Below are 20,215 nucleotides of genomic sequence, written 5' to 3' on the forward strand. Positions count from 1 at the left end.
TGATCTGGTATGTATTTCTCATGATACTTACATAAAACATGCTACAATAATCAGAGAATATACAGAATTCACTTTTGCTTTTGCCTTTTGGCACACAGACAGGGGGCAGAATTAAAAACAGTGGTTAATTATTGGTGCAAACGTAGTATAGATGCTTGAAATATGACTTGTTCAATGTAAACTCTTCTCTTTTCCATCAAACTGCAGTTTAATGATTTCTAAAACTTTAATCTAAGGGCTGTATATTTTCCATGCAATAACTCTCAGAAAGCAGAAGTGGGCAGAAATGTCAATCAGAAGAGATTAAAAAATGAGATTTCAACTTTTTCATTGCTTAGTAATACTTAATGTGCAACAAACTTCCACCTCTGATTTGAAACGTGTGCAAAAATAAATAGCGTAACAACAAGCAGCAGATGGCACTGACTGCTTTGGATGCAGACAGAAATGAGTCAGAGACAGTGCGGGGTTATTAGCTTCAGTGTGATACAGAAGAAATGTGAAGTTAGTAAGCCTTTTAGTTTACAAAAGAGATGCATCGTAGAGTCTCATTTCACAACTTTCTACATATGCTTCAGAAAGAGTGGATCGGAAGCTCTGCTGCTTTTCAGTTCCTTTGAAATGTACTGTTGCACTGAACAACTCATTCTACTTAAAAAGCAGAATGTTTCTCTGGAGGCCTATGTCCATGACAAGCTACAGAAAAGTTTAATTACATCTTTATTATTCTTCTGTTGATTTCTGACACTTTCAGAAAGTATCAGGACTTTCTGAGAGTTATTTTCTCTTGGGTACTCAGTAATGTTTATTCTAAATTAATGGGGTTGGGCTGCGGGGAGGGAGGTTGGCAGAGCGAAAGTCTCCAACAGCATACACGCACTTGTGGTTAGGTGGCTGGGAAGTATACTGCCTCCTCCCTTCCCCAACAACAGCGAGCTGAGCTATGGTGAGGGGAAAGCATCGCAGCTGAGCCAGCACTGATGGAGCCCAGATTTACTCTTAAGACAAGGTGGCTGTGGGCAAGGCTATCTTTGCAGGAGACTTCTATGCGGAGGAAGATACTAAAGGGGGCTGGGAAAGAAATGGCAAACACCAAGATTTTCAGATCAGCTTGACAGTGAAGCCCTGCTGGAATTCTGTAGAGAGCCAAGGCTAGCTTTGTTATACTTGCTGCTGGGGAGAAGAGCGAGAAGAATACAGCATGAGATTTTGGCACCGGAGGCTGAACTACACCACAGAAGTGCCAGCGCAAGTTTGTGTGTGTATGTAATGTGTATATATGAGGGAGGATAGTATGACACGTCAAATTGCCTGGAAACAGTGAGAAGTAGGGCAATGTAAACATTTTGACGGTGGCTAAGGCAGCACGGGAAATGCCCACGGAGCACAACCTGTGAAGCCTAAGGAAACACTGCCCTCCCCTGCCTGCTGGGCTGGCTTGGCTGCTCAGACAGGATACTCCACTGATCACATGGAAAATACTAAATTTCCATTGTTGTCTTGGGTTAGGTGTTAGGAAATGACATTCTATCAATGTATCACATAGTAAAAGACATAGCATCTGTTTCTGTAAATAAGAAAAATCACTTTAAACAAACTAGAGTATCAGAGAACATTCACATTTAATTCTTCAAGAAGCGGGCAAAAACTTGAAACACTGTGCATCAGTACTGGAACTTTTTTTAGGTACTAATTATGGCTATTTTTCGAGGCACTTCTGTACAGTTTTTGCTTATTAACTAGTGGGCCAGATTTTCTTAAAGAGAGAAATTTATTTAATGAAGATATTAGCTCATGTTACCGTGCTTTGTCCTCCTTCCCCAATGCAATATACACGTAACCGATAGGAACAGCCAGGATTTAGTCGGTCACACACATGTTCCCTCGCAGCTCCGCTGTAGACTGTATCCCATTTGTTTCCTGAAAGGTACAGGAGTAAGTTTGCCATGAACCAAGGTGTAATTTGCCACGCTTCAGTACCAGACACAGCAGGTATCCTTGCTTCATTAAGTAAGTGTGTGCCTGATGTTTATAATAAAAATTAAGGCTTGCTTTGAGTTTCCTGTCAAAAGAATCCAATCATTTAATAAAGACAGTTTCCTAGGTAAATTTATGCAGATATTCTGAAGTGAAATTTCTTCATTATTTGTTTTCACATTAACTAGGAGAGAATGTACTTTTAATGATGTAGTTATTACTGGGCCAGTAAGCACATTCAAACATCATAACCAAACAGATAGGAGATACGAAAGCAAAATCTTCCACGGAAAAGAAGCTTTTAATTACAACATTCATTTTGCAGACTGTAACTACAGTTTACAATTGATAAAATTTGTTTTATTCCTAAATGGCCTAGCACCATCTGAAATACTGATTTCATTCTTTCTTACTCAGCCAGACTCTTATATGAGAAACTTTTGAGCATTCTCTCTCTTATTAAATAGATTAAGCAGGGAACCTGCGGACTTTTAATTAGATCTCCAGCAACTCAATACGTCACAGAATTTGGAGCACTGGGAATGAAATGTAATGCACAGCTCACTAAACCTGCACAAAAGGCTCAATTAAGTAATTCCAAAAGTGACTTTATGTGGACACATGATGGAGTAAGGAAAGTGATAGACTAATTATCCGAAGAACCACACAGGCTGCCATTACAATTTGGGGACAGTGCGCTGTCTTAACCAGAAACAGCACTGGAGAAGCATAAACTTGCATTCTCAATGTGACTGTGTTTCTGAAATCAATGAGGCTACTGAAGAGGCCTGGATTTTTAAATAATTTAGCTGGACAGCTTTATGTCCAGTTCAGAAATATCGTTAATTTCCCTTCCGTAAGAAAGGACAGAAAAGAAAACAGCAGAAACAGTTATCCCAACTGCATCACTGTTCTCCTTTAAAAGTGACAAATGAAGCACTAGTTTTTCTTTCATCTGCCATACAACCAACAAAGCTACATGGCCCTGTCATCTTGCCCTAAAATGTCTGTAATGTTTCATTTCATTTCTAAAACAGAATACATCTAATTAATGTCAGACATGGAGCATCTCTTTTGATGCAGACTTCTGTGGCATCCTCTTTCTAAGCCAGAGAAAAAGAACCTCATGTATATGAGCATCATCATTCCTATTTTTTTGATGGCACTTCCTTGCAATAACTTTCCCTATCATAATACACATTTTACTCTTCCCACAAGCACACACATGCAGAAAAAAACACAGCTGATTGCAACAGACGCTCCCAATGCTTACCATTTAAGCCTTCAGACATTTCCACAACATACATATTTATTGCTGCTCCTCCATTGTCTTTTGGCGGATCTATAAACAACAGCAACATTCCAACTAAGTGATGTAAATTAAATGGTTTTGTAGCTTTTGGAAAGAAATTTACCAAAGGAAAAATCAACAGCTGGCTGGTGTTTAGACAGATAGCATCCTAGCTAGCCCTAGCATCCCAGTTCAGGACAGCCACAAATCACTTTATTCTCCACTACGTGAAGCTGCCAGCTCACAACCTTACTGCATACTCCACAGTGAAGAGTGACAAGTTAATCAGGCACCTGGGAGATGCCACAGCAAACATTTCCATTAGTCTGAAGTGCCATGGAAGGCCGCCTGATTAAGGTTTCAGCGGCATAGATCTTAATGGTCCTGTAATATGGATTACAGACAGGAGACTATTATCATACTGATTTGCATAGAAGAATATTTCAAAATTATTTAAGGACAGGATTTCAAAAACTTCAGTATTTTGGGAGAGAACAGAAGCCAGGAATTCTACACTGATAATCTCTTAAATTTTTAATGCATCACTAGAAATTGAGTGCAATATCCTCCCTGGTACAATATTCATGTACAAGATACGAACTTACAGACCTATCTTTGACATATAATCCTACTACTCTTTCTCAGAGCTGACTTAGAGAGCAGCAGAATTAAAATGATGTTGAAGAAAAACATTCTAAACAAACATGAAGACAGTATGATACTTCAACACAGAAAGGTACTGCTGCCATGACGTCACATTATGTATGTGCTGGATGAAACGGTGTTGGCTCTTAGACAAGGGTTACATATCATATCACACCTGCTAAATAAAATGAGACTTATTATATGGCACACAGCCTCTTCTGGTTGGAAGGTAACAAATTACTTGAAATTAAAAATAAAATTCTAACATTATCTCACAAAAAAAAGTGTTACTGTTCAAAACTTATACTCTGCAAGTAGCTTTCTTATTATTAATGCAAAATAATTAAACACACTATTAAACAGAAATGGGTAAGCAGTTTAATTATCTGTGACAATAAATAAAACCTTTAACCATTTGATCTTCTGCTCGAGTACTGAATCACAGAGTACTGTTTCACCTTCTCCTATTTCACAGCGTAACACTAAAAAGCCCTGAGCCTAAGGAAAAGTTTCTCAAGATCCTTAGCAAATAAAAATATTGATCTATCAAAACCAAACACTTTGAAGAGACAGGTTTAACTTGGATCTTCTCTTTTAATAAAAACCCAGAATGTTGTGGCACCTACTTTTTGTGCAGGAGAAACAGAACTTCTTAGCACACAAATTAACACCCCTGCAATAACAGTCTCTATTAAAAATTGTGTATTATTCTTCCCACACAATTACACTATTATACTGCCACCCTAAGTATTGTGAATTTATATTCTCCTCTTAGTTCTATAAGTGAATCACAATGGCTCAGCTGACTGAAGTGTTACTGAAGTAAAACCTGGCCTTCTGTATAGATCTATATATATATAATATTTTTTTATATATGAAGTACATATTCTAAACAGAGCTGGGCAACAACCTTACCCCAGGTTATTTTGAAACTCTGTGCATGAATTTTTCCTTTCACTGCAGGTTTTGAAGGTACTCCAGGCTTGTCTGGACAAGTAATGTATTCTACTGTCTCACTTGGACTGCTTTTCCCTTCTGAGTTGTAGGCAATGACCTGCAAATACATTTTAAAAAAATTACAAACAGAAGAAACACACTGGCTAGTGATATGCTATTCACTGTTAATGGTAAGATCAAACTAATTTATATTTATACTTAGACAGATAGCTACATATTAAATTATCACAAGAACTAAAGCTATTTTATGCCTTCTTTTTCATTTTCATTAGTCCCATAGTTAGACAACCACTATACCATAATTAAAAATTCCTGCAAATTTCCAGCAAAATAAAAAATCTTTAAAGAAAACAACCCTGGTAACTGTGAAGTTGAAAAAAAAGGTATTTCACAAATCAAATAACCTTCTCTATCCCCCGAGTTTCAAATGTTGGTGCAGAAAGTTACACTTCTACTTAGGACACTTAAGAGCTGCCTGGCCATAGAAGGTAATCAGGACATGCAAATCTCAGTGATGTTAATGGAATCTGTGGGTGCTCAGTATAGCATGAGCCACTTTATTTCAAGTCAAGGATCTGAAAACTTCGTTTTTTTAAAACCCTTTAAGATACTCAGAAATTAGATAGGTCCAAGAACAACTCTTTCATCGGAGCTGTGCAATTTATTGATAATGAAATACATGCGTGAGGAAAAAACCTTTATAAAAGCATGGAAACAAAAGATGACGAGACAGACATACTGTGAAGAGGCCACTTTTAAACTTTCACTGGAGGAACCTGGAAGTATTAAAACTTCAACTGCAATTCCCTTCCCACTGAGATAAAAATATTTTCAAGTAATTGAGAGCAAAAAGTGACGCTTTACTAGCTGCTAAAGAAACCTGAATAATCAGAGGTCTCATACTACTGTACACCTTCTTTTAAGGAAAAACATTCAGAGATAAAGTGTTTACATGAGTAAGTAACAGCAAAGGTGATATAAACTCTTCAGCCCCAGGGAAAATTATGGCAAATGTTGTCATGGAAGTTATATACAGGCACATAAAGCACAAGAAGGTAATTACATTTATCAAGGGTAAATCATGTTGGAAAGCACTCAACGTTGTTCAATGATGAAACAACTTGCTCTATAGAGGAGGGGAGAGCTGTGGACACCATCTGCCCTGATTTTAGTTTGACATGGTCTCCCACAACATACATGTAGGAAAACTCATAGGATATAGCCAGGACGGATGGACCACAAGAAGGATGTGGAAAGCCTGACAGAATGTCAGGCTTAGGTGGTTAATGGTTTGGAGGCAAACTGGCAGCTGCTCATGAGTGGATTTCCTCAGCAGTCAATACAATGTCAGATAATATTCAGTATCTTTAGCAGTGATCTGGATGACAGGAGTGACTGCACCCTCTTCCCCAGGTTTGCATAAGGCACCAAACTAGGAGCAGAGAGAGATCTGCTGGAAGGAAGAGCTGCCACACAGACTTCGACAGGCTGGAAAATTGCATCAACAAGAACTGTATGAGCTTTGACAAAGATCAATATAAAGTCTTGCACATGGGACAGAATAATCCCAGCAGCAGTAGTCTGGAGTCTGACTGGCTAGATATCTTTTCTTTTTTCAGCTTTGCTGAGAAGGACCTTGGGTCTCCAGTGGAGAGCAAGCCGAATGAATCGGCAAAGCATCCTGGCAGCAGCAAAGCCAAACTGTTTCACCTGGGGTGCATCAGCAAGAATTTTGCCAGTAGAACAAGGGATGTGATTATGTCACTCTATTCAGCACTTTTTAAGCCATGCCTGGAATACTGTGTCCAGTTTTGGTCCTCCCAGTTCAAGACAGATACTTGGAAACTGCAGAGAGTCCAGAAGAGGGCCAGCACGATGATTAGAAGGTTAGAGAACCTGACACAGGAAAACAGTTGAAGAACTTGGGTTTATTCTGCCTACGAAAAAAGAAGTTTCACTGCAGGGAGATCTAATCACAGCCTTCCAATACCTAAAAGATAGTTACAGAAGAGATGAAGATTCTGCCTTCACAGGGATCTGTGATGATGAGACAGACACAGTACGCACAAAGTGTGTTAGTGAAAAGTCTAGCTGGATGTAAGAAAAAAAATGAATCACCAGGAGAACAGGCTGCCTAGAGAAGTGGTCAAATCTCCCTTGCTGAAAACACTGAAGTCTCAGCTCAACAGGGCTAAGAGTGCTGAATTGCCTAACCTAAGGCCCTGCTTTCTACACGTTTGGCCCAGATGATCCCCCAAACCCCCTTTCACTCTAGACTCTTCTGTGACGCTAGGAAAGCAAATTGCTGCTATTCTTTACTTTCTAGTTGTGTCTGCATTTAACTACATATTCCTATTTGTTCCTAGAGAAAAGCTGAACGACCTAAAAAAGGGTTTTTAACTTTTACATTTCTGTTAAAAATGAGCAGAATCAAAATGGCAGCAGTAATGTTAGTACAGACTGAGAAAAGGGAATGTGAGCTAACATGTCTCTCAGATACTAAGTCACCTGATACAGTTTACAAGATTAACAATCATCTGGTTGTCATTGTGCCCTTATAAATGAAGTTAAACAGGCACAGTTAGAGTTTATGTATTACAACAAGGTTTCCAATGGTTATAAAGCTTCTTTCAAAAGCCTTAAGGAATATTACTACTAATTAAGTCTCTCCCCTGTACAATAAAAATTAAAGACCTGATTAACACAACATTTGTTTCTTCTTTATGCCTTGTGAATGAGTGAAGAGAGACTTCTGTTTACTGTTTTGTTAAGAAAAATAGGGTAGAAACATTGATTTTTTTTATTTTAATGAGAAACCTAGGATGTTTAAGTTAACTATGTATTTACTAGAAATGTGTGTGATTAACATACAGGATTACTTTAATCAAGTCCTGTAAAAGCCAGTTTCAAGTTAATCAGCTGTTCTTTAGTTTAAGCTCAAGTATGGCCATAACAGTCCTAGCTTGGTACAGTTCTTGGAATACACTATATATTTAAAATTATTTAAATATTAAGTTCTGTTAAAAATCCCCAAGTACTCTAAGATTAATTCCCACCATAACCTATTCTGCTTAAGAAAGTAATCACATTCATAAGTGCAAACTATCTCCTATCATTTGAAAAGGAGTACTTACATGTTTTAGTGTTAACTCAAAACAAACTGATCAACCCTTAAACTTTCATATTGCGAAGAGATGCTGTTCTTGAGCAGTTCCCACCTTCCTTATGAAATAGTATTTTTGGTGTATACAAGCAACAGCTATCAACATTTTTTCCCCTTGTAGACACAGATGAGATTATTCTGACTCTGCTTCATACTGTGGGACATGCCTTTAGCTTTGTTCCAAAACCCAAGCAACTGTTCAAGAGTGACTCTGAACACAGAACAGCCCAGGTTGGAAGGGACCTGAAAGATCATCTGGTCCAACCTTTCAGGGAAAAGTGAGCCTAGAGAAGATTATCTAGCATCCTGTCCAGTTGTGTCTGGGGACTGGACCATGTCCCTGGGGAGGCTGTTCCACTGACTGGTTGTTCTCACTGTGAAAGATTTCTTTCTTATACCAAGATGAAACCTCTCCCAATGCAACTTGCACCTATTGCCCCTTGCCATCTCCATGTGGCACCTGGTGAAGACAGCGTCTCCCTCCTAACTGTCCCTTAAGTACTGGAAAACTGTGACAAGGTCTCCATGAGCCTTCTTTTCTCCAGGGAGAAAAGATCTCATTCCTTTAGTTTTTCCTTACAGGGCTGGTTCTCCAGCCCTTTGAACATCTTCGTGGCCCTCCTGTGAACCCTTTCCAATATGTTTGGTGGTTTTTTTTGAATTGTGAGGATCAGAACTGGACACAGCACTCCAGCTGTGGCCTGGCAAGAGCTGAATACAGTGGGTGATCACCTCTCTTATCTGTGCTAGTAGTGCCCCTGCAGATGCAGCCCAGGACCCAGTCTGCCTTTTTTGCTGCAGTGTTGCACTGCTCACAGTCAGTTTGTCCACCAGGACCCCCAGGTCTCTTTCAGCAAGGCTTCTCCTAGCCTACACTGCGCTGCTTGGTTACTCTGACCCAGGTGCAGGACTGGCACTCATCTCTGTTAAACTTCATACTGTTCTTGCTAGCCTACTCTTCTAGCCTGTCCAGGTCTCTCTGCAAGATGTCACCTTACACAGATGAAGTCATCTCATCTTCTGGTATGTTCATCTCACCACTCAGTCTGGTGTCACGAGCAAACTTGGTAAGGATGCTTTCAGTATCATTGTTTAGATCGTTTGTGAAGATGAACAGCGTGGGGCCCCATATTGATCCCTAGGGAATCCTACTTCTGCCAGGCTGCCAGCCTGAGTAAAAAACATTGAACTTCACCCTCAGTGTGGCCTGTTGGCCAGTTTTCTACCTATCTCTCGAACCACCTATCCAGTTTGTATCTTGACAGTTTGTCCAGGAGAAGGCTGTGGGAAACAGCATCGAATGCCTTGCTGAAGTTGAGGTAAACAACACCCACTACTCTTCTCAGGCCAACTGAGTGTTACTTTGATGTAGAAGGCAATCAGGCTGTTCAAGCATGATTTGCCTTTGGTGCAGGCTCTTCCCAATCACCTGCTTCATTTGGCTTGTAATAGTTTCTAGCAGGACTCTTCCATTACTTTCCCAGGGACTGAAGTAAGACCAATTGGCCTGTAGTTCCCTGGGGTCTCTTTTGGGCCCTTTTTGTAGATGTGTATGACATTTGCCCTCTTCCAGTCATCAGGGATATCCCCTGATCTCCATCACTTTTCAAATATTATAGATAGTGTCCTTGCAACAATGTCAGCCACTTTGATGTGGGTTGAGCCCTTGCAAGAGGCTACATCTCATCCCTTCTTCCACCACTGGTGGGTTGACACAAGCCTTGTCGTAGCTACTTGATCCTGTGACCTGGGGTCCAGCTATGATGGTAAAGGCAGAGGCAAAGGAGGTATTGAGAACCTCTGCCTTACTGGCATTACTAGTAACTTGCTTCCCTGCCCTATTTAGCAATGGGCTCATGTATGTCTTCCCTGTGTTTCTGCTTACTGCTCACATACCTAGAGAACCCCTTCTTGTTCTTGACATTTCTGGCAGATTTCAGTTCTAGCTGATCCTCAGCCTTCCTGCCTACATCTCTGTATGTCCTAGCAAGGTTCTTGTAGTCCTTGATGGCTATTTGGCTGCCTTTCCACAGCTGGTATGCTTTGGGTTTTTTTTTGCTTTTAACCACACCCAAAACCTCACTGTTAAGCCAGACTTCACCCTGAGCTAACAAGTTTATCACTCAGGACTTAGAAGTATGGGCTCAGCACCATGGTAATATGAATGAATTACTAACTTGAGCTCAGTGCTCATTGACATGATTTTTTGATCAAGGTTGCTCTTTACCCCAATACTTGCGGACATGTTTAGAGTCTATCAAAGAACCCCATAGCTGGACTAAGTAATATTACCTGTGTATAAGCAACACTGAAGCCAAATAAAAGAAAAAACAACTCCAAACAAAAAACCTGCTAAGAACATTTACTTATGACCTGGAATTTCAAGATACCTGCAACTGTCATACCCTTGCAGCGGTTCTTACTCCTGCAGAGATGATTAATGAAGCAGGTGTTTTGAGATTGAAATTTTAAGAAACTGGCATCAAATTTGGCTTTCCTTGAAAAAAGGCCCTCCCCACTTCTAAGTCAATCTCAAGTTACTCTGGTGCAAAACCCCAAACCAATCCCAAAAGCAAATATATGAAAAAATCTTACCCTAAATTTGTATTTTGTACTACGCCTCAAATTCTTCACCGTATAGGTAAGATCGTCACCATCATATTTTGGCTTGAAACCGTATCCCTGCAGAATTATATAGGATTACTTGAAACATTATATTTGCAGACCAGACCACGTAACATACTTCATACAAATAAGTTTCTGTTTCAGACCATAATTATTATGCTCCCCTGACAAGTGCACCTTCAATTACTTACAAAAACACAAGGTTTTTTTTGGAGAGGGGGAAACTAACCATCTTCCCATCAGAAAAGGAGAAAAAAACACTAAGAAAAATATACACAGTGTAAACAGGAACTATTCAAAACATTTTCATAGGTAGAAGAGGACTCATTTTAAAACAAAGGTGGTTAGGCTGAAATGACACCTACAGGGACCACACTTCATGATGCAATTACTTTGATCTTACAAGCTTAACTTTCAACATGCAAACTCTAAAAGTCTTTTGCAGGATTGGAGCTTAATAACACTGAACAATTACTGTCACAATAAAAAGGAGAAAGCTATGTGGCTTGGTCACAGCAACTGCAAGTCATTAGCTTAATTTCAGAAAATACAGTTCCTTGCAGAACATTCTAGCAAAAGTAATCACTGTTACACCTAATACAATAATAAATCAAACAAGACACATTATAGTCTCTTTTCTTATTGAAAATAAGTATTCTAAACTTACTGAATTCTCATCCTCCATCTCTAATATATATGAGATTCCTTCATCTGATGGTGTTCCTGAGGGTTTTGTCCACTGTAGGGATAACCAAGTAACTCCAGCATTAATCAGCAAAGGACTTGCTGGTGTGGTTGGGGCAGTGCCTGAGGTATGATACAGGACTTCTTCACTAAAACCACTGTTTAAAACAGACAGTATGTAAACTAAATAGACACAACAATATCTAGAAAAACACAATTCTTACTAAACACAACTAAGACAGTTTCTTGGACATGCGCACAACTGGAAATCGCAGGCTGGTACATGAAGACTAAGCATGCCTATGAGTCTGTCAGTTACAAAAGGTCTGAACAAGGTTAACATGTTCATAATCAAAAGTTTCCTTTATATGATATAGTTACAATGTTTTTCTAACAAAAATATTTTGCTTTTTCATGTTGTCATTCTTCTGAAACAATGGAGTTTTATATGCAGTAATGTACTAATACCACAGTGTCCACCCTATTCAAAATGAAAACATAAAAACCTAAAAGCATATATGGGAAGACCTGAAAAAAAATTTTGCTTCCAAGGCAACAACTATATGCTTCAAGTATACTGTGAAGTACTAGTTTCTCTAGTGATTCAGAAAACAACAGAATAACAGCCTCATTCAATGTTATTTTAAGAGTTGCCAATATGAAAGTCTTATTGCAGAACAAATTAAGTAGTGTACACCAGTGAATTTCCTAATACAACTGTCAACCTTATCTGATGATGCTTAGATACGTGTTGAAATGAAAACACATAAAAAGACCTACTGTGGAACAGAAGGACGCAGAAGTCAGTATACAGGTACTGTGTTTTCACAGATGGTCTGATATGTATCCAGCTAGACTAAAAAAAACCCACCTGTTCTCAGCTGGCATTTGCTGCTTCTACATCAGGTCTGAAGAAACATTTACAGTCTTATGAGCCAGTCTAATTTTTTTTAACTACATGAAATTTAATGTCAAAGATGTAATTTTAATCTAAAAGCTAGGTATTACCTAAGTGAGCATCAGGAAGCCCTGAAAACAAAATTCTCCGTATGGCTTAAACAACAGCACCAGTTAAACACCTTGTGTGCCAGAACCTGACCTTTCTGAAATAATCTCAATATAAAGATAACTCAACTTCACGTTCTTTCCTACCCAACCTACATTATAATAATGCACAAGCTGTAAATTTTGGTCTGCACTAAAGTCTTTTTGTCATTAAAAAAATAATATTTTAAAAAAAATCTTACAGACAACACATTATCAAGTGTCAATAGCACCCAAAGCAGATATGCAGTCCGTGAGGACATCCGGACTGTGGAATAGATTTGTGAAGCAAGAAGAGAAGAAGCGCAAAACAAGAAAAACTTTTTAAATCTGAGGGGAATACTAATTTTTTTTCTTGCAAAAAAGTCACAAGCAAGAAAATCTCCGAAATGAAGATTAAGTGATGCATACTTATGCATCTACACAATGTATCTATTAATTTCAGCATTATACAGGTAGGTCAGAGAAAGCATGAAGAGATGCTATACAAATACTAAGCCTATCTCTTCACGACAAACAATTGAAGGAGTGTCATCTTACAAGCAGATACAAGGTGAAAAACCCCACACCTTAAAAAGATTTATTATCTTTACTTGATTGAACCACTCCAAATTACACTGAAATCAACTAAGACTTCCAGTGACACCCACATTGGAATGACTCTTAATGCATTTAGAAGCACAATAATGCTATCTATCTTTTAAATAATTTTATTTTTCCAGTTTTCTTTAGCCACTGTTTCATGTGTGGTTAGAATTAAATGTAAAAATATGACTAACTCAAACATAAAATATCTGTTCTTGTCAGTAAAATAATTTAGACAAAATTCTGCCTCCAGATGCCTAAGGTTCTCAACATTCTTCATAAGGAATGATCTGGCACTCTACCCTAGGAAGTATTATTTCAAGAGACTTCTTAATTAAATAATACCATAAAGGCAATAAAAATGCATCTTTACAAGGCTATGAATATTGATTTAAAAAATGTATTTGGCATGATTAGTTTAAGAAGGGTACTTAACTAACCAGTGTCTTCTACCAGCTTATGCTGTAGGAATCTATAGTACATGTAGGTATTCCTAGAGGGTATATTTACACTCAGATGTAAAAGGGGAGCGGGAAGAGAGCCCAGGCACTGAACCCTGCTTAACTGCCAGCGGACTCAGGTTTTATTTTTTTTTTAACAGTTCCAACTAAATCACATCGTCAAGACAAAGCAACTCAGAGAATAATTCATTTCAGAAACATCATCCAGAAGGCAGTAACATAATAAAGACTGTGTCTGAGCACATCAAAAGTCAGTCTAGCCCACTACAAGTGTCCTCTGACAGTAGCCCAAAGCAGGTGCCTAAGGAAAGACACAGGAACAAGCACTACAGGCAACACATTCCTCAAGTACTCTCCAAAACCTCCCAACACACACCTCATCTCCTGAGCCAGCTGTGGTTTTCACATACGTAATAGCCTGCCAAAGATTTCTTCCACCCAGCATGAGCTACAACCCCAGGTCTGGCTCCTTATTCTTTACACTGTCCTTCAACACCGTCCAAGCAGACATTGTTCCCGCAAACACCTCCTTGTACATGCAACACACATCCTCTATTTCATGCTATAAAACCACCACTGGTGAGCTGCATCATAATGCTCATAATATTTCAAACACTAAATTAAAAAAAATGCAAACCAGCAAATTTAGGCTGATGCCTAGAGAAGCCCTGTTTTTATGCCACATAGGACCTCAAGGTCCAAGTGCTTCTAGGAAGCGTCGACACTGGCAGTCTGCTCTAGAGATGATGAGCCCTGGCAGTATGACTATTAGCCAGGTTTATCTGCTTTAACTGAAGACCAAGAAGCATTCCCAACAACTAAGGCACCCACTAGTACAAGTGTAACTTGAGAAACCAGTGATGATTTGTTTTTTTTTCCTCCAAGTTCTTACATATATTCTCCACTGAAGTCAACTGTCATACATTCAAAAGTTCAAAATAAAGTTTGGTACTCTGTAACTTCTGAAAAGTAGCAATTTAAAGAACGAACCACATGCCCTAAGCATTCACAGTAAGCTCTAGAATGTCGAAAGAATTCAGTGTTATGGTAATGTCATAGTCTGTCCATTTCCCAGGGTAACAGGAGACTGACACCTTAGATAAAGGGACGTATCCAAGTCACAGGACATGTCAAAGAGCACAATACAGATACACCTAACAGGTCACAGCGGGGTTCCGTCTGACTTACTTCCTGATCCAGCAGAGTTACTGACACCTTTTCATACTGTCACCATTACAACTCTAAATTAAGGAGGGACAATAAGCCCTAGAAAATTGCCATGGCAGCTTCAGGTGCTAACCTTAGATCTAGCACCATGTCAAACCTCCCTGGAACCAAAAGCAGCAGAGAGCAAGGTACGAGGTACCCTCTGGTCAGCACAGCAGCAGCACAAGCACTGCAGCATTTAAACTATTCATTTCTGGTCCTCTGGCTGAGTTGCTTGTCTTTTAGCACTATCCCCAGAATTTTAGTAGAAGTGCTTATTACATCAGACACAAAAGCCACAACTGCAATGAATGTGTGAGTCTCTACAACATAGTGCTTAGCCAATAATTCTATTACGAGAACAAGCAGCAGGAAACATGTCCAAGGTAGCAACTTCAGTGATCAATGTAGGTCTACAAAGACTGAAGCTAAAAACAAGCACAGCCTGAGCTGACTTCACATGAGAGCAGCCGGGTTGTCTGTGCCATGCTTGTGCTCCCCATTCCAGGAGCATCGCGTACAAATGTCTGAGGAGCTCTTCAGGAAATGAGGCCAAGTCTGGCAGAAGTAGCTGTATTATCTGCTTCTAAGAGGGGCTGAGATTCGCAGCATTTCTACAGTATGTATGGATATACGTAGTGGTTTTAGTATGTAGCTATTCCATGCCTGGACAAAATGCATTATGCTGGGGATCACAGAAGAGCTGAAGTTGGAAGGGATCTCTGGAGGTCATCTTGTCCAACCTCCCCTGCTCAAGCAGGGTAAAGTGGTTCATTGTATGCAGCTAATCTGCAAACCAAATAATCCAATCACATACTGTGAATTAATTATGTAGTTGGACTAGATGATCACTGTCAGTCCCTTCCAACAAAATTATTCTATATTCCACTTCATTCCAGTTAGACAAAAGACCTTTTTCTTTAAATGCCATAATATGTTTCTCCTAAACAAGCACACGCATGCACATGCATTCCATATTTATATATATAATAGTAGTATTTACCTCATTCCCATGTCATTTTTGGCTGCTAGCCTAAAGGTGTACCCCATTGCTGGTGATAGTTTAGTAATCCTATACTGCTTCTGTTGGCCATAATAACACTGGCAAAACTCTCCATTTCCTTTTCCCTAAAAAGGAATAAGTTAATCACATTATTCACTCTATTATGCACCCATCAACTAAAGTAACATACAAATGTGAAGTAAATTCATTTTTTGAAATTAAACATAACTCATGGCTCTCCCACATAGTGAGGTAGTAGCGTATGAAAATTTGCGTATATATTGAATTAGAGGTTTTTTTCCTTCCTTTCCATTTCCCAGCTCCACAGGGCTGGAAGGAAAAAGCCACGAAGCTTCTGCAGCTCTGCTATTTCAGGATAGCAGGTAGGGACTGGAAGATGCTCAAACAGGCATAGCAGATCCACTCCCTTTGTACAAAAGAAAGACTGTTAAAGGAAAATGATCCTTTGGTGTCAGCTCTTGAAAGAAGTATTGGACTACAAGTGAAAAAGCCACTATTAAGAGCAGCAGAATCATGTCATTAAGATCCTACTATTTTATATTCCCCAGGAAAGAAATTAGGCAATAATCATATTTTGATAATTGCTTCAGGAATTACGTATTTTTCACATGCCTCCAGACAGAAGTCATAATCTTCACACAACTTCACGTGCACAGTCACATACAAGTACTTCTAAAAAACCCTACAAAATAAAAATAAAATAGAGTAACTTGCTTACTTCATCCCATTCTAAAAGGTAACTGTGGATTTTAGAACCATTATCACAAGATGCCTGCAACAGGAAAAGAAGAAAGTTAGAGCTCTAACTAGATACAAGACCACTTAAGGAAAAAATGCATGTATGGGGCAAATCATGACAAGACCAGCAGACGGCAAATGACGCTCCCCTTATATGACTGTTTCTCTTCCCAAGACAGTCCTAGTACATTCTCTAGCCAATGAATGCTTGTACCATGTTTATGGTTTTGGTTTTTTAGACTTAGAAAAAGTATTCTGGCAGCAATGTAAAATGCTGTCGTATTTTTCTGAGCAGCTAGATTGCAGGCAGGTCAGCCCAAATCTCAGCCTCTCCAGACCACTCCATTTGGTTTGCACAAACAAGCCTATGTTCAATGACAGGGAAAGGAATTGATTCCACAGTACAGCAGGCAACTGGAACTCATCAACTTAATCTACAAAGGTCCCTTGCTTTTCTGGGAACGCTTCTCTTTTTGTTAAAGTCCCCATTTAATCCAGCACATCTATTTCCACTCATGGAACTGTGACTGAAATAGGTATGGTTGACAAAAATGTTCCATTTCAATGAACTGGCATTTTATTGACAGATCTGAAACAATTCTGAAGAGTTTAAAGTATTTATTTTAAAGGCTGTTAAGCAAATTCTTACCTTCCACTGAAGAGTAAGAGAATTTTTGGTCCGATTAGTTATCCTGGGCAGATTTGGAGTCTCAGGTTCACAACTTGTTGTGGTAAAACTCTCTGCTTCTGAAGGGCTCCCCTTTACACAGTTGCATTCTACTTGGATTCTACAGTGGCAAAGAGCCAATTAACATTTTGCTTCAAAATCTGTGTATACAGTTTCCAAAGAAAACTGAGTGTTCAGAATTAAGTTACTTGTCTTGCTACCTCGTTATTAAAATACCACCGTTGTAAACAAATAACTGGCAGAAGCACCTTGGTCACCACAAGTAACACAAAAGAAAAGAGTCCTTTACTTTGGACGTACATCGTTACCGTCAGTCAGCTTTAGTTTCACAATGACATTTAAATTATGTCTGTTACTTGCTGTACTTTGGGAAATAATGGTAACATCTTGCAGGCTCATTATCTGTTATAGACATATTAATCGATATTATGAATAATTCTTCTCCTGCAAGTGCTTTTGTCATGTGAGCACAGTGAAGCTGTTGATACACTTACAGAGTATCCTCTGCACTCCTTCAAGACCTTGCTGAGTCTGTTCACCCTGTCCTTTCTTTTAGGAAGGCTAACTCTCCATGTACTTCAGCAGAGTGTTCTTGCTTCTGTCTCAAAAAGAAGTGGTTTGTTTTTCTAACAGTTTGTCTCCAAAAGGAAATACAGGATTATCTTCCAGGCTCACCCTGCTCCCCTAGCTGTGTAGCTATGCCTTGTCTCTTCCTTGGGTGAACAAGCACATTAATTTCTTCCGATTTATCTGTTCTTTTGAAAGAAAAAACATAAAAGCTAAAAAACCACTTTCCTGTGATCACTGGTGTGAGACCTAGGTTGCCTGCTTGTGAAGATGCAAAAGTCCTTATATGTTCTTGTTGCATGAACAGCAAGTCACAGGAAATTTGGCTTTGTAGATTTTGTGAACAGGGAGACAAACATTTGAACAGTGACTAATGACGCACACAAAGCTGTGCTTGCATACAGTTGCAAGTATGTAATTTATCAGTTATCTTCAAAGTTTAGACTTCCTGATCTTCACTATTTCGGGCAGTGTTCACAACTGGCATAATTCTGCTTAGGAAGAGCTTACATGGCTAATCCGCCTATTCCCATATATGACCTACAAAACCCAGAACTAAACAAGAAAGAATCTGAACGTAGCCTGATAAAAAAGGACTTACATAGGAAAAAGCAAGTCTTAGGCTCTGACCCTTATGGTCCGTGCATTTGTTGGGTAAAGTGCATTAAAACTACTAAAAATAGGAACAAAACCACAGGGGAACAGTTGCATATGAAAGAGCTTTGAGTCAATTTACCATTCATCCTTCTCCTTAACCTGTGCTGCAGACCATACAGGAGCCCAAATCAAATGAGGGCTGTGATAATAACAGATCTTTTTCCTTCTGGTTCGGCGACCAGGGCAATATTCCGGAAAACAGCACTAGGAAGTGTAGAAACCTTCACACCAAGGACCATGAATGTAGCTCTCCCATACTTCAGCCTTCTCCTTGTCTGATGTTACCAGTTTGCCAGTTATGTTCATTGGGGGGTACATGTTCTTTGCCCTTCATTTTCTTGCTGACATACCTATAGAAGCTCTTATTATTCTTTGCGTCCCTTGCCAAGTTCAGCTCCAGATGACCCTCCAATATTTGAAAATGGAGGGAAGAACACCAGCTAACAACATCTTTCCAATTCTATGTTATTTCTTCAGTATGACGTATCGAATTCTGCTAGAAGGGTAGAATTACATTGAGCTAGGCACATATTTTGTAGTGCATATGAGGTCAGATTCACTGGTCTACTGGAGTAAAGCAAAACCAGCATAAGGTGACCTTCAGGTGGCCAACAATGAGCATCTTCCTATGCAAGGTACTTTGCTGCTTGTGGAAAATTGAGAGAAAGCACGTAGTATCTGTACCTGGCTCAAAGGACAGTAAAAAGTCACTATGCTGGCATGAAGGAAAGAGCATGGATGTTGGATGGTGGCACAACAATCTTCTCTTGTGTTTCCCAAAATGGACTGCGTGGTCAGCTAAGCCAAAAATGTTGATTTGTGACTCAAAGGAGGGCGGGAAGTGGTAAAGACAATCTCTGAAGACTTATGCAAATACACAGATACAATGAAACTTTTAAAACATTTCCACTGAACATAATGAGTAGAAAAAGAGATACTCACTTTGCATGGTAATCAGTTGCTGGCCTGAGATCATTTACAGTAACTTTATTTTCTTCTCCACTGGAGAGAGATACAGTTTTGTTTAAGAGACTTTCAGAATCCCGTATGATTATAAAAAGACACATCATCTAACCCATTCGCCTAACACTCCTAAGAAATGTATTCGCTAACAGTTTGTCTCTGTTGTTAAATATAGTGAAATGTAAATGTATTTATCTTTGAACTTTAGGGGTTTCTTGTGTTTGATTGCTGGTTTTTTGCCTTGGTGGTTTTCTGCCTTTTTTGTTATTTTGTTTGTTTGGTGGTTGTTTTTTAATGAAGAATCCTTACTTTCCTCTTTATGCAGTAAGACCAGCTTCATGTGTACACATATACGTTATTACACAAAACCCACTGAAGTACCAGGGCCTATAGAAACTCGGTTCAGCTTTGCAAGAACGATTATCTAAAACTGTACGTGACTGCATATGGATACTTGTTAGCACCTAGTAAACAGAAAAGGTGCCTAAGTAACATCTATTAGACATCAACTTAAGTTAGCAAAGCTCGTTTCTTTTGCTCTAATTTCTAGGACAGGAACATCCAACTTGCAATTCAGGTACTGCTCCTAAGAAATCCATGGAAGGTGACTAAGATAACTAGCTAGATACAAAGACTTACAATAATTAGAGAGCTCTACAAGCTCTACACCCTTAGTGGTAAATTTTACTGTTGTATTTCTCCAAGTTGCAAAAAACTGATGGAAAAATGTTGTGTTAGGAATTAAACAATTGAATTGTTTTATTTGTTTTGCTGTTGGAGTTTGTTCTGTGTGAATCCAGATTTTCATATCGTAAGACTGTCTCTTACTAAGAACATTTTCAGGGAAGGGAGGTATAACTTTACTGGGAGTAGAAGCGTGTGCTCAAGTACATAACTACAAAACCAACTGCTATTTCTCACTAGTCTATCTCACTACTTC

At 39.1% G+C, this 20,215-nt stretch overlaps 1 protein-coding gene across 6 annotated transcripts in view; it reads right to left on the reverse strand.

Annotated features, from left to right (window-relative positions):
* Positions 1-20,215, reverse strand: part of FNDC3A (fibronectin type III domain containing 3A) — a 126,787-nt gene that overhangs the window by 15,202 nt on the left and 91,370 nt on the right. For all 6 annotated transcript variants that reach the window (XM_080375024.1, XM_080375023.1, XM_080375022.1 and 3 more), the window contains 9 exons: positions 19,255-19,314; positions 17,050-17,188; positions 16,381-16,434; positions 15,642-15,766; positions 11,326-11,500; positions 10,629-10,715; positions 4,829-4,967; positions 3,251-3,319; positions 1,802-1,920 (listed from right to left, as the gene is read on the reverse strand). In XM_080375024.1, the coding sequence (XP_080231150.1) occupies positions 1,802-1,920; positions 3,251-3,319; positions 4,829-4,967; positions 10,629-10,715; positions 11,326-11,500; positions 15,642-15,766; positions 16,381-16,434; positions 17,050-17,188; positions 19,255-19,314 (967 nt within the window). The remainder of the gene's footprint in view (positions 1-1,801; positions 1,921-3,250; positions 3,320-4,828; positions 4,968-10,628; positions 10,716-11,325; positions 11,501-15,641; positions 15,767-16,380; positions 16,435-17,049; positions 17,189-19,254; positions 19,315-20,215) is intronic.

Source organism: Falco punctatus (assembly GCF_963210335.1).
Source record: "Falco punctatus genome assembly, chromosome: 2".
Lineage (NCBI taxonomy): Eukaryota > Metazoa > Chordata > Aves > Falconiformes > Falconidae > Falco > Falco punctatus.